The sequence below is a fragment of the Periophthalmus magnuspinnatus genome, chromosome 17 (genome assembly GCF_009829125.3).
Source record: "Periophthalmus magnuspinnatus isolate fPerMag1 chromosome 17, fPerMag1.2.pri, whole genome shotgun sequence".
NCBI lineage: Eukaryota > Metazoa > Chordata > Actinopteri > Gobiiformes > Gobiidae > Periophthalmus > Periophthalmus magnuspinnatus.
Genome location: NC_047142.1, coordinates 13184818 through 13198410, shown reverse-complemented (window position 1 = coordinate 13198410; position 13593 = coordinate 13184818). Strand labels below are relative to the sequence as shown.

Genomic DNA, 13593 nt, shown 5'->3' with positions numbered 1-13593 from the left:
ATAGATTTGAACATGAATGCTTTGACATGGAACATTTACATTCTCACTGCTGTGTTGTCAAATATGTAGTAGTGTTAAGGCCAATTCACACTTCATAAGAAGTTTGTTCTTACACCTGGAGCTCTAAGAACAAGAATACACTTCTTATGGGCTCAGACATTTCAGACTTCATCAGAAGTTCTGCTGCAGACCCACTGTATGTCTCTCCCCCACAACTGTTGCTATGTTGTTGCTAAGGATGTTCATCACAATGGGTGAAACTATTTCTCATTTGTAAAATTGGAATAAAAAATTTCAGAGCTACAATTAGCGACACCAATTTTGAAAATTCAACCAATCACAACCAGCACAAGTTCTGTTAGGCCGATGTGTCAAGAACAAGCTGTAAGAACAATATGATGTTCTTTTGTTGTTATAGCTCCAGGTGTAAGAACAAAGTTCTTGCTTCTTATGAATGAATTGGCCTTCACTCTCTCTTGTGTGTATCAGATGTGGGGGTCTGGTGCGTCTGAAGGAGGACTGTGTAAGTGCGGCTGGGGCAGTGGAGACTCTGGAGCTCGGACAGGACCAGGACGTGAATGTGAAGCCCCTTCACAGCAGCCTTCTGGGACAGGACTACTGCTTTGAGGTCTCATAACACATATTCCTGTACATATGTTTGTATTATGTTTGTGCACTGACATTAAGGGGGGTGTGCTTCAGGTGACCTACCCTGGGGGCAGCAAGTGCTTCAGTTGCAGCTCGGCCTCCGAGAGGGACAAGTGGATGGAGAACCTGCGGCGCACCATCCAGCCCAACAAGGTTTGACACACCTGTGCACCACCCGTCCTGTGTTCTATCTGCATTCACACTGTAGTTCCGGGAACATAGTAGCTCATAATCAGCTTAATCATTGCATAGTACACTGCGTTCCAAATTATTATGCAAATGAAAATTTTCTCAGATTTTGCCAAATTGTCAATATAAATGACAGTCATCATAATTTTCAAGTCATCAACCTACAATTCAAATGTTACTGAACAGACCTCCCAATGATAACAATATTTTTTGAAACAAAAGAACTTTGAACAAAAAAACTCCCTAATTATTAAACCATGTTATTGTTGTAAAGAACTAAAAATGGTTGTTTGTTTATTTTTCATTTAGAAGTATTAGCATATTACTGAAATCAAAAGCTATTTCAATCAAAAACATCTTAACAGGTCAAGTTACATTTTAACCTAGGACCCCTTATTTAACAGGAGATTCATAATTCTTGCATCCATTGAACTTGTGAGATTGTAGAGAGTTTCTGCTTGAATTTCTTTGCAAAATGTCAGAATAAAGGTTCTCTATAGGGTTAAGGTCAGGGGAGAATGGAGACCACACCGTGAGGTTCTCTTCTTTTATGCCCATCGCAGCCAATAATGCAGAGGTATTCCTTGCAGCATGAGATGGTTCATTGTCATGTATGAAGATGATTTAGCTACAGAAAGCACGTTTTTTTCTTTTTGTACCGTGGAAGAACGTGGTCAGTTAGAAACTCCACATACTTTCCAGAGGTAATTTTCACACCTTCATGGACCCTAAAGGGGCCGACCAGCTCTCTCCCCATGATTCCAGCCCAAAACATGACTGCCACCGTTGGGTGGGGCCTTGTTGGGACATGGTGGCTGTCCACCATCCATCTGAACCATCCAGGGTTACACAGCATGCATCCGTGAACAAGACTATTTGTTTATTTATTTATTCTTCATGTATTTCTGGGCCCACTAGAGCCGTTTCTGCTTTTGAGCGTTGGTTAAGGGTGGCTGAATAGAGGGTTTATGCATAACTGCAGGCCTCTGGAGGATCCTACAGCTTGATGTTTGTGTGACTCCAAAGGCACCAGCAGCTTCAAATACCTGTTGGCTTTGTTATGACATTTTAGCAGCTGCTCTCTTAATCCAATGTATTTGTCTGGCAGAAACCTTCCTCATTGTGCCTTTATCTGCAGGAATCCGTGTGTGCTCTGAATCAGCTACAAATCTCTTAATAGTATGATGATCATACTTAAGTTTTCGTGAAATATTTAAGGTTTTCATACCTTGTCCAAGGTATTCAACTATTTCACGCTTTTCAGCACTAGACATCTTTTTTCTCTCCCATATTGCTTGAAAATGGTTGTCTGCATAATAATCTGGAACGTCCTTCTTAAGTAGTTTTTCCTTTGACTGGACTTACTTGGCAAACTAATTGTCACAGGTGTCTGAGATTGATTTCACTGACCCAAAGAGCCCTGAGACACAATACCATTCATGAGTTTCACTGGAAAACAAAAAAAAATTACCTTTATGACACTTAAACACAATTAGCATAATAATTTGGAACACAGTGTAAATGTGAAATATTTGGTGTTTGACACAATAGAGAAATAAAACTATGTGTGCAGGACAACTGCCGTCGCGAGGACACATCTCTGCGCTTGTGGATCATCGAAGCCAAAGACCTGGCACCAAAGAAGCGTTACTTCTGTGAGCTGTGTCTGGACGATGTCCTGTACGCTCGCACCACCACCAAGCCCCGCACTGACAGCCTCTTCTGGGGAGAGTATTTTGAGTTCAGTGGCCTGCCCCCAGTGCACAGCATCACCATTCACGTGTACCGCGACCTGTCCGACAACCAGAAGAAGAAGAAGAAGGACAAGAACAACTACGTGGGGCTGGTGAACATTTCTGTAGGAGGCAGTGGGGGCAGACAGTTCACTGAGAGGTGGTACTCTCTGAGCACGCCCAGTCTGGTCAAAGGCAAAGGCCCTGCCCCGTCTGTGCGTATCAAGTGGCGTCTACAGACTATCTCCATCCTGCCCATGGAACAGTACAAGGAGTTTGCCGAATTTGTCACCAACAACTACTCCTCCCTCTGTTCTGTGCTGGAGCCAGTCATCAGTGTGCGCAACAAGGAGGAGATGGCCTGTGCGCTGGTACACATCCTGCAGAGCACCGCACGAGCTAAGGTGTCTACTTTATACTCCACACCACCTATCAGTCACATTTATAAGACAGTGTTTAATATATCTATGTGTATCATGCAGGACTTCCTGACTGACTTGGTCATGTCTGAGGTGGACCGCTGTGCTGACCATGACGTACTCATCTTCAGAGAAAACACTCTTGCCACCAAAGCAATCGAGGAGTACCTCAAGCTGGTGGGACAGAAGTACCTCCATGACGCTTTAGGTGAGGCTCTGGCAGATCCAGTCACCTCCACACTTTGGGTCTCAGTCACTCCAAGTGATGGATTTTTAAATAAAAATCATGTCATTGTAGCTTCTGTGCCAGTTTCCATACTGTAGTGTGTGTCTGTGGTGCTAACCTGTCGGACTGAATCCCCAACCCTGTCCTCCTGAGTTTGACTGAAAGAGCTCTGTTCACAGGCGAGTTCATCAAAGCCCTGTACGAGTCGGATGAGAACTGTGAGGTCGACCCCAGCCGCTGTCCCAGCAGCCAGCTGTCTGAGCACCGCAGTAACCTGAAGATGTGCTGTGAGCTGGCCTTCTGCAAGATCATCAACTCATACTGGTACTGCTCCTGTGGGCTCTCTCAGCTCCTCAGCTCTTTTCAGCTCAATCAGACAGGCACTCAGTGTGGTTTTCTGTTAGGGAGGCAGCGGTTACTGCTCTCTCTCACTTCTCCCCTTTCTTTCTCTCACTCCCTCTCTCTTACTCCTCTCTCTCACTCCTCCCCTTTTTATCTCACTATTCTCTCCTTCCTCACTCCTCCCATCTCCATAAGTCTCACCCCACCTTTCTCACCCCTCCCTTCTCTCCGCCCCTCTATCCTCCCCCTCTCCCTTACTCCTCTCACTGTCTCCTCTCCCTCACACCTCCCCTCTCTCTCTCACTCCCTCATCTCTCTCACCCCTCTCCACTCTCTGTCCTCTCCTCCTCTCTCTCCCACTCACTCCTCTTTCTTACTCCTCCCCTCTCACTCTGTCACTCCCCCTTTTTTCATTCTTCTCTCTCACTCCTCCCCTCTCACTCACTCTTCTCACTCACCACTCCCAACTCTCTATCTTCTCCCTCTATTTCTCTCTCACGCCTCTATTTATTTTCCTCCCCTCTGACCAGTGTATTCCCTCGAGAGCTGAAGGAGGTCTTTGCGTCCTGGAGACAGCAATGCCTTGCTCGTGGGCACTCAGGTGACATCAGTAAGCGTCTCGTCAGTGCGTCTCTCTTCCTGCGCTTCCTCTGCCCGGCTATCATGTCTCCCTCCCTGTTCAACCTGACCCAGGAGTACCCCGATGACCGGACCGCCCGCACCCTCACCCTCATCGCCAAGGTCATCCAGAACCTGGCCAACTTCACCAAGTATGTCATCCAAGTCACCACACCACTCTGGGGTTCTCAAAAGTATCTACTTATCGATACTTAACAAAAACTCATTTAAACAGTTATCGATATTAAAAAAGTTACATTTGCAGGGCAGAAATGAATCTTTCCTGAATAGTTTTAGAATGAGATTGAGCTTTATCAGAACAAGTATTGGCACACATAGACTAGCATACGCCCATGGACCACCATGGAACCTACTTGGATGAGTGAGGGATTACACAGATATAAGGCCACATGGTAATATAAAAGAAAGTACATTCATTTAATGTTGAAAATCACATTCTGTGTTTATTATCATTGTTTATTATCTATTGGAATCGGTATTGACTGTCAAGTCTGTCCCTTAGTATTGAAATTCTTCCTTAGAGTTTGAAATTTTAGTTTAAATTTTTGTGACACTACTCACAACTGGAGTTATGTAATATATAATGTCATCATCTTATACTAATTGAAATGATCAGAATTTATATAGTGTGTTTTGTTGTTTTTTTTTTTTACCATGGTATTGTAATTGAGGTCAAAATGAAAGGCTCTGTACCTGATTTTTACTGTCGTAAAAATGTGAGGAACAGAACTAGTTCATTTTAAACAGTTTGCAGTGTTCCAAAGTTATTCCTCACTTACCTTATGCATTCTGAACATTGAAATTATTCACCACAAACAAAAAGTTTGTAAGTGCTTTTCACAGCTCTCTGACACCAGAGCTGTGGAGTGCAACTTTTGAGTTTTTCTGGGAGGTTAAAGCCTACTAACATGCGCTTCCTAATTATTAGCCAATAAAAGGCTTTATAATTAGATGCAGACAGTACATAGTGGACTTATTTTGACCTCAAGATCTGCTTATACAATATATCCATAAGACACATTTTGCTCAAATACACAGGAAAAATCTGGTACATAGTCATGGATTTTTTGTCTTGTGTGGTAGCATACATGAAACATACACTTAAAATGTCTGTTATACTGTCACCTGTTTGTCTCGCTGAAGATGTTACTGCTTTGCTGTGAGATGTTCCAAAGAATGGCATTAAAGTTATCCATCTCCATGAGGACAAGGTCAATTTTTCAGTCAAATCTGTGGAGCGGCGTGCCCAGTAGTAATTGGATCAGTTAAATGCCATGCTGTGGAACATTCCAACTAAAGCAATAACATTCATGGAGTGGCTTCCCATCAGAAAAGTTACATAGTGAGATAATGAGTTTGACGTGAGATAAAAGGAAAAAAATTCCACTGGAACCTACATATTGTATGTGTTCTAATTATTTTATGTTGTGCCGCCCTGTATTTGCCAGATTTGGGAATAAAGAAGAGTACATGGCCTTCATGAATGACTTCCTAGAGCACGAGTGGGCGGGGATGATGCGTTTCCTGTCAGAGATATCTAACCCAGAGAGTCTGTCCTCTACACCAGGATTTGAGGGCTACATGGACCTTGGCAGAGAGCTGTCTGTGCTGCACGCACTGCTCTGGGAGGTGGTCTCTCAACTCGACAAGGTAGTGGGCAAATGGACTACTGTAATTATACTTACTATGTAAATTATAATATTTACCACAGGTGCTATTCCACCAAACAAATAATTACAAAAACTAAAAATATGTACTAAAGGTTTGCTTAAGTAACATTTTGAAGAAAAAGTGTTTTTTTATCACACCAAGTTACTGTAGTCTTACTTGAGTAAAACTATGTTATGTAAATATGTTGTCTTATTTGTAAATTGTATTCATTATGATTCGTAGCACTTATTAATCATATTAATCATGTGAACATTAAACATCATGAATAATTAGTTGTTAGTAGTATTTTAGTCTAAAATGGTCCTTTATATTCGACTTGTAATTGGTAAAAATACTAGTACAGATTGTTGGAATGTCTACTTTATGCAGTACAATTTACAGTAACATTTTTGGCTCACTTAGACGGTAATGTTTACCACGTTTATATATTTATATATTCTGCATATTTAACTACTGTTTATTTTCATCATGAGGTGTTTCTGTTTTTATAACAATAGATTAGCCCAACTCTCATTTAAACATACTCATTCATTCCAGGCCCTCTCTTTAAAGTTATGTTTACTTTCACACATTTTATTTTAGTTCAAACCTGGCCGACGTCCTGAGTGTTTCATTCCCCCTCACGGCATGGACCTTTTCACTTTGACCCCACTTTCAAGCCCAAACTCCGCCCTCACAATGTCGAGTCCCACCCCTCACATGATGTAGCTCCACCCCTGGCATGTTCCCTGTGATGGATTCTGTAGAAGCTTGATTTGAGTTGAAGGAGGAGGATTCGCATGATAAAAGTGACAGTTGCATGTATATTCCTCTCCTTCAAGCATGGGCTCTAATATTTGTCCTTTTTCTTTCCACGTTTGTCCTGTCTGGCTCTGTTCTCCGCTGTCCTACACCACCACCTTTTCTTTTTGTGAACCTAAAATGGCGACTTCAGGGTGAAAACTCCTTCCTGCAGGCCACAGTGGCGAAACTGGGGCCCCTGCCCAGGATCCTGGGGGACATCACCAGGAGCCTGTCTGCCCCCACCCCGGGCCCCACACCAGGCTCTACACCAGGTCCTCCACTGGCCCCTCAGCCCCTCCAGCGCTTCCATGGCCTCAGCTCCACAAACATCAGCGGCAGCCAGTCCTCAGGGCTCCACAGCATCATGGAGAATTCAAACAGGTGACTTTCTACTCTCAAATAAATGGTCACATTTACACAGGGCTTTTCTACCTTCAAGGCACCCAAAGCACTTTACATCAAGGAATCAAGGAATCACTCACCCATTTACACATTCATGCACCAGTGTACACAGACACCGGATGTGATGGGAGTTAAGTGTCTTGCCCAAGGACACAATGGCAGTATTCATCTGTGGGAGCTGGAATCTCACTTCCAAACTGACCTCTCTCTGAATGATGTCAATAGGGCTTCCGAGTGCGGCTCTCTTTATAAAAACAGATCCAATAATATAGAACACATTTAAATGATAATTTTAATTGACAACTAAACGAAAAATTGTTAATTCACATGCTTTGGTGTCTGACCTGACCGCTAAAGCCAATGAGCTGAGGCTGATGTGCTCAGGTCACGCTCTGATGCACAGAGCTAAATGCACCACAAAGCTCATATGTTTGTCTCATTCACAAATAAATTCAAAAAGCTAAAGTATTTACCTTTAAAGAGAAGCATCAAACCTGTAGATCCTCCACACTGTGTTTAGTTACTTAAATGAACCTACTGTTGCGAGAGGTGAAAAAGAAAACAAATGTAGACAACAAAAGGCGTCAAAGAGTATCTATTGAAACTGAAAGTAAGAGGTCTCACTCTGCACGTACTATAACGAACTGTAAAGTAAAGGCACATTCTTAAATGTTATTTTATCTATACAAAGTTGTTTAATTGATTAAACTTGTCATTATTGAAATTAAAAAAAATAATAATAAGGAAATAAGTGTGCCATATAGAGTATGAACTGTATATCCAGGTAAAAGTAACTAACCAAGTTGTTTATTTAGCCCTTATTGTTGAGGCAATTTAACGACAATATATTATGATGGCGGGTTCTGGTGGACTCAAATGAAAATCTTATGTACATCGGTGCAACCAACTTAGATTGTTGCGCTTTCTTCTTTTGTGACTTATTTTGCTAAGGCTGGTGGTATCTTAACTTCTGGTACAATGGCACTCATCTCAGTGAGATGAGTGACATTGTGCCAGAAAAACATGCTTGAAAAATATGCTTAAAAAAGATCAGATACAAATAAAAAGAATATTGAGTAGTAGTCTTATCTTTCGACAAGGAGTTGAGTGGTATATCTGCAAGTAACATATAGAAATTCAGAATAGCTTCAGTAAGCAGTGATGACAAGTGGCTATTACAGATACAGAGATGGTGCTTATTATATGTTAAAAGTCAAGAGACTGACACTTCGTCATTTTAGGGAAGTAAAAACCCCAGTTGGCCTAAAAATAATATTCAAAGTCCAGAATGACCACACCTGATTGTCTCAATGGAGAAGTTGTTGAGTTCTTGATTTGTCTGGATCTCCCACAATATGACGCTAAAACATGCCTATTTTGCATTTATTACAGTACAGTTTTTGCTCAAATGCCATGGGAAAAAAATGCATTCTTGGTGTGAGCAGAGTCACGTCACAGGTTTGACCTGTATGTTTGTTTGGTGGTGGCCCAGGTAGTTCAGGCAAAACATAAGCATCTCCATAGAGACCAGCAGGTGACTGACCCTCTGCCAGAAAATATATATTGTGTACCGTTTAGTACACTTAACCTTAACCTGAGTAGACTTGAGTGGTCTTTAAAGATTATTATTTTCAGTGCAGTAAATCTGATATCTAACTTGTACTCCCTCCTGTCACTTCCCAGTGACGTGCACAGCGTATTGTCCGGTGCTGAGTTTATGGAGGGCATGGTCCCACTGCCCAACGGTCGCAGCGTTTCATTGGTGGATCTCCAGGAAGCACAGCACGGCTCCCGCATCCACAGAGTGCCCTCCCAGACCTCAGTAGGAGCCCCACCCACTGTGAGCTACTCCACCCCCCTCCCCCCACAGCAGACCAAAGTCACGCCTCCTCGAGACGCTCAGCCTCAAAGTGCACCACAGGTGAGAAGGTGGTTAGAATATGGGGGACTGCTGAGTCATATAGAAGCTATATCCCTGTGAAGTACACTGCCTGGCCAAAAAAAAATTCACACTCTAATATTTCATTGGACCGCCTTTAGCTTTGATTACTGTGCGCATTCACTGTGGCATTGTTTCGATTTCGCTTCTGCAATGTCACAAGATTTATTTCCATCCAGTATTGCATTAATTTTTCACCCAGATCTTGCATTGATGATGGTCGAGTCTGACGCTGCACAAAGCCTTCTCCAGCACATCCCAAAGATTCTCAATGGGGTTAAGGTCTGGACTCTGTGGTGGACAATCCATGTGTGAAAATGATGTCTCATGCTCCTGAACCACTGTTTCACAGTTTGAGCCCCATGAATCCTGGCATTATCATCTTTGAATATGGCCGTTGCATCAGGGAAGAAAAAAATCCATTGATGGAATAACCTGGGCATTCAGTATATTCAGGTGTCAGCTGACCTCATTGTTTGAGCTTAGAGTGTTGCTGAACCTTGACCTGACCAACTGGAGGAGGCTCGTACTTGCTTGGTTAAATCCAAGTAGCAACTTATTTTTTGGCCAGGCAATGTATAAAACAATGAAAATATGCTGCATTTACAACTTGTGTGTGTTGTTCAGGTGCGGCGCCCCCTACAGCCCTCTCTGAGCCAGCAGCGCAGTCTCCAGGCTCTGTCCTTCCAAAACCCTGTGTACCACCTGTCCAACCTGTCCCACCGCACCACCCCCCCTCACTCCAGTTCCGACAACCTGAGCACCCAGAGCTCTCAGCACAGCCCCTGGGACGAGACGGGCAGCCAGACTGGTGCTCACAGCCAGTGCTCTACACCCAGAGGTGCCCCACCTGCTCCAGACACCCCGCTGTCTACTGCTGTGGCCATCCCCCGACAGAGCACCACGGCGGGCACCGCACACATCATCAAGGTCAGTGCTACTATTAAAACACTTTCCTGTATTAAAGGGCCCATATTACACTATTTTCTGATCTATGTTATAATGTTTCCTCATCAAAAACAGACCTGGAGTTTCTTTTGTTTCCTTCATACATGTTTAACACACAAATCTTGCATATTTAGGCTGAGTTCTCCTCTCGAAGAGAAAACACTCAGTTCCACCTTGTGGTGTCATGTCGTAATACACAAAGTGCACCACTTTGTTTTTAAACTCCATACACCTTCACTAGAATCATTTGATTAATTTGAGCTCTTGAATTGCCCATCTCTACTGAACAAAAAGTAAAATGTCGCTGTTAACTGGAAAATTACCACTTTGTGACAACAGAAGGTGAAACGTGGCATTTTCAGCTTTTTAGATGTGGACAGACTAATTAATAAGGAATTACTCAAACATGTGTAAATGAAACAAAACCCAACTCTGGGAATGTGTTTTTGTGGAGGTAACATCATTCTAACATGACTTAAAGCTCACAAGAATCGATTTTGTGTAATATAGGACCTTTTTTAAGTACTACTGAAATTCTGTATTGTTTTAAGGTGGAGCAGCAGAGCAGAGGAAGCTCACGCACACCTAAGTCCCTTCCTCAAAGTGCCTCCTTAAGAAGCAGCAGCAGTGCTAACACAGAACCCACAGCACCTGGACCTGTCCTGAACCCACCACAACCCACCTGCCCCAGCGACAGCACAGCCCCGCCAAGAGGCAAAGCAGGGCAGCAGGTGAGTTAACAGGGAGCAGTGTCGCAGTGGAGGAGGCAGGGGGCAATGTCACAGGGGGAGCCAGCAGGGTGCAAAAGGGAGTGACAGAGAAGTTTATGGTCCAATATTATCTAGCTTGAATTGCAATAAAACATGTCACTCTGATTTACGTTAGGCACAGAGTAGGAGAGGCATTGAACTGCTTTGGGTAAGAACATAAACTGTATATATAAATGGACATGGTTAGCCCGCTAGCCATCGATTTTCCAAATAGAAAGTGAGCAAAGCTGATTCCTTCGTGCAGAAAAGCAAAAGATATACATATAAATAATGGGCATAAAGGTTTAAAATGTTCTACTTTTTAAACTTAGTCTTTAGTTATATCCGGTTAGTTTTATATTCTAACATTATCTATTAAAATATGTTTTGGGGGCTTATAAATGAAGTCAACCTTACCATATTGCTATACATTATATATATTCATAAATATTGCCAGCAGACATGAAATTTACACCTAATTTTAAACTACAAATATTTCTTTTTACATGTAGTAAAGCGACAATACTCATCTCTTCTTAAAGCTTCAGTCTATAACTGCTGAAGGACAGAAGAGTGACGTATGTTGTGTTTTTCAGGTGTCTCCCGTGGAGCCCGTTGCCGTGGCAATGTCCCCGGTGGACCGCACAGCCGCCTGGGTCCTAAACAATGGACAGTATGACGAGAGCGAGGAAGAGGAGAGGAGGAGCCCAGAGCACAGCACATCGGACAAGGTATGCTTTCTATTGGAGTTGTAATATCTGAAGGATTATTGGCTAAAACAGAAACATCTAACAGAAAGCACATGGGATGTCAATCTTTCAGAACGATGCTTGACTCTAAAACTATTCAATAATAAGTTCAGTTCTGAAGCAATTTTTCATTCTGAAGTATTATTACATTCAGAACATTTATTTTACACATTTCAAGTTCCCCGTTGTAACAGTCTTTTATGTAAACTTTACATCCATATACGTTCCAGTGTGTGGAGAAGTGGAGGGAGCCCAGCGGCAAACGATGACTTAAGCACACTACAACAACAACTATTTTTAATGAAGTTGTGGCACAGCACATGTTTTTAAACACATTTAATTCAATGCACAGCCTTATGTCAGGTGAATTTTAAGGAGGACATTTTATTGTGGTGGAAACACTGTTATTAAAGTAATTCATAATTTATTTTTGAGAATTTGGAATTGATCCACAACCGTTAAGACATAGAATTGCAGTTATTATAAGAACTGATTTTATTCAACACCTATAATGGATATTTTTCCATTTGAAGGTGCAGTACCTGATTTTTATTATCTTAAAAATGTGAAAAACAGACCTAGTTCATTTTAAACAGTTTGCAGTGCTCCTAAGTTATTCCTCACTTACCTTATACATTCTGATCATCCTAATTTCACAACTCAGATACCAAAGCGAAATCTTCCTGTCATGGTAATGCTAACAACAACAAGCATGCTAATGTGCACTTCCTGAGTGTCACACAATAAAAGGCTTTATACTTAGATGCAGACAGTACACGGTAAACATATTTAAACCTCAAGGGCTGCTAATACAGTATATCTGTATTGGGGCAAGACATTTTTTTCTCAAATACTTTAAAAGCCCTGTACTTGATTTTTTTTTTTTTTTTTTTTTAAACTACTTCTGCCCTGTGCAGTATACATGCACAGAATTCTCAGAGCAGTCACAGTTAAACTGCATTTTCATTCAAATGATTACACGATGTTTATTGAGACATAATGTACATTCTTGGTTTTGTGCCAAGTAGAGTTGTTGAAAGTATTGAAAATCTGGTACTAATTGATAATAAAACTGGTAGTGAAACTTGATACTCATTTGAGCAACTATTGATACAAAAAAGGCACATTCACCTTTCCTGAATAGCTTTAGAATGATCTTGAGCTGAGCTGAATGATCTTGAGCTGTATCAGAACAAGTGTAAGACCACACAGACACATCCATGGACCACTATGGAACCCAGCTGGACGACTGAGGGATTACACGGATATAAAGCCACATGGTAGAATAAAAGAAAGTCCTACGATTTAATGTTGAGATCACATTCTGTTGGCTAAATAAATACTTTTTTTTAATTATCATAATATCAGAATCAGTATTGAGTATCTAGTCTATTCCTCAGTATCAAAATCGAGTGTGAAATTTTAGTAACCTGACAACACTAGTGCCAAGAGCCTGATTGTGTCCTGTGTTATGTGACTCACTCTGGAACATGGCTAGTGTTTAAATGTATGTATCCCCTCCCTCTCTGTCTGCAGTATGAGCTGGAGATCTCCTCTCTGAAGGAGCGCCTGCGTCTGTCCGGCAGACGACTGGAGGAGTATGAGCGCCGCCTGCTGGTCCAGGAACAGCACATGCACACGGTCCTGAGTGAGTACCAAAGCAGACTGGAGGAAAGCCAGGAGCAGCTGAGGAGGCAGACGCAGGAGAAGGACGGACAGATGAAGAGCGTCATGTGCAGGTCAGGAGCACTCGTCAACCTGCCCTGGGTCTATAGATGTTATGACTTCACAACATTATCAAATTTTCGAATGACACCATTATGAGTGTCAGTGGTGATGACCTTTTCTCCTGTAAGAGCTCATAATACATCTAAAATGTGAAAGAGCTGCTACAGCTGAAGACACATATACAAGTCTACAACAAAGTCTAGTTTGTACCTGACATTGAAAACAAGAAAATCAAGTAAACAGTAGAAAACAGACTCTGGATCAGACACAGTTGAACTGAAAATTTCTCATTTTAAATAACATGTTTCTGAGTCTGTGTTGAGGAGATTGTCGTGCACTGGGGCAAGTTGAACTGTCCTTTCTCTCCCTATTATTAGCTAACATGCTAGCTAAGCTCTACACCGCCACTGTAACAACGGAGAAACTAC

General features: G+C 42.1%; 1 protein-coding gene across 5 annotated transcripts in view; it reads left to right on the top strand.

The window, feature by feature from the left end:
* rasal2 (RAS protein activator like 2) overlaps positions 1-13593 on the top strand; it is a 35193-nt gene that overhangs the window by 18796 nt on the left and 2804 nt on the right. For 3 of the 5 annotated variants that reach the window (XM_033982323.2, XM_055228638.1, XM_033982325.2), the window contains 13 exons: positions 490-628; positions 703-801; positions 2411-2974; positions 3053-3197; positions 3395-3539; positions 4088-4327; positions 5645-5846; positions 6802-7031; positions 8736-8973; positions 9619-9921; positions 10491-10670; positions 11285-11419; positions 12974-13176. In XM_033982323.2, the coding sequence (XP_033838214.1) occupies positions 490-628; positions 703-801; positions 2411-2974; positions 3053-3197; positions 3395-3539; positions 4088-4327; positions 5645-5846; positions 6802-7031; positions 8736-8973; positions 9619-9921; positions 10491-10670; positions 11285-11419; positions 12974-13176 (2823 nt within the window). The remainder of the gene's footprint in view (positions 1-489; positions 629-702; positions 802-2410; positions 2975-3052; positions 3198-3394; positions 3540-4087; positions 4328-5644; positions 5847-6801; positions 7032-8735; positions 8974-9618; positions 9922-10490; positions 10671-11284; positions 11420-12973; positions 13177-13593) is intronic. The other 2 variants (XM_033982324.2, XM_055228639.1) reach the window with 1 other exon arrangement.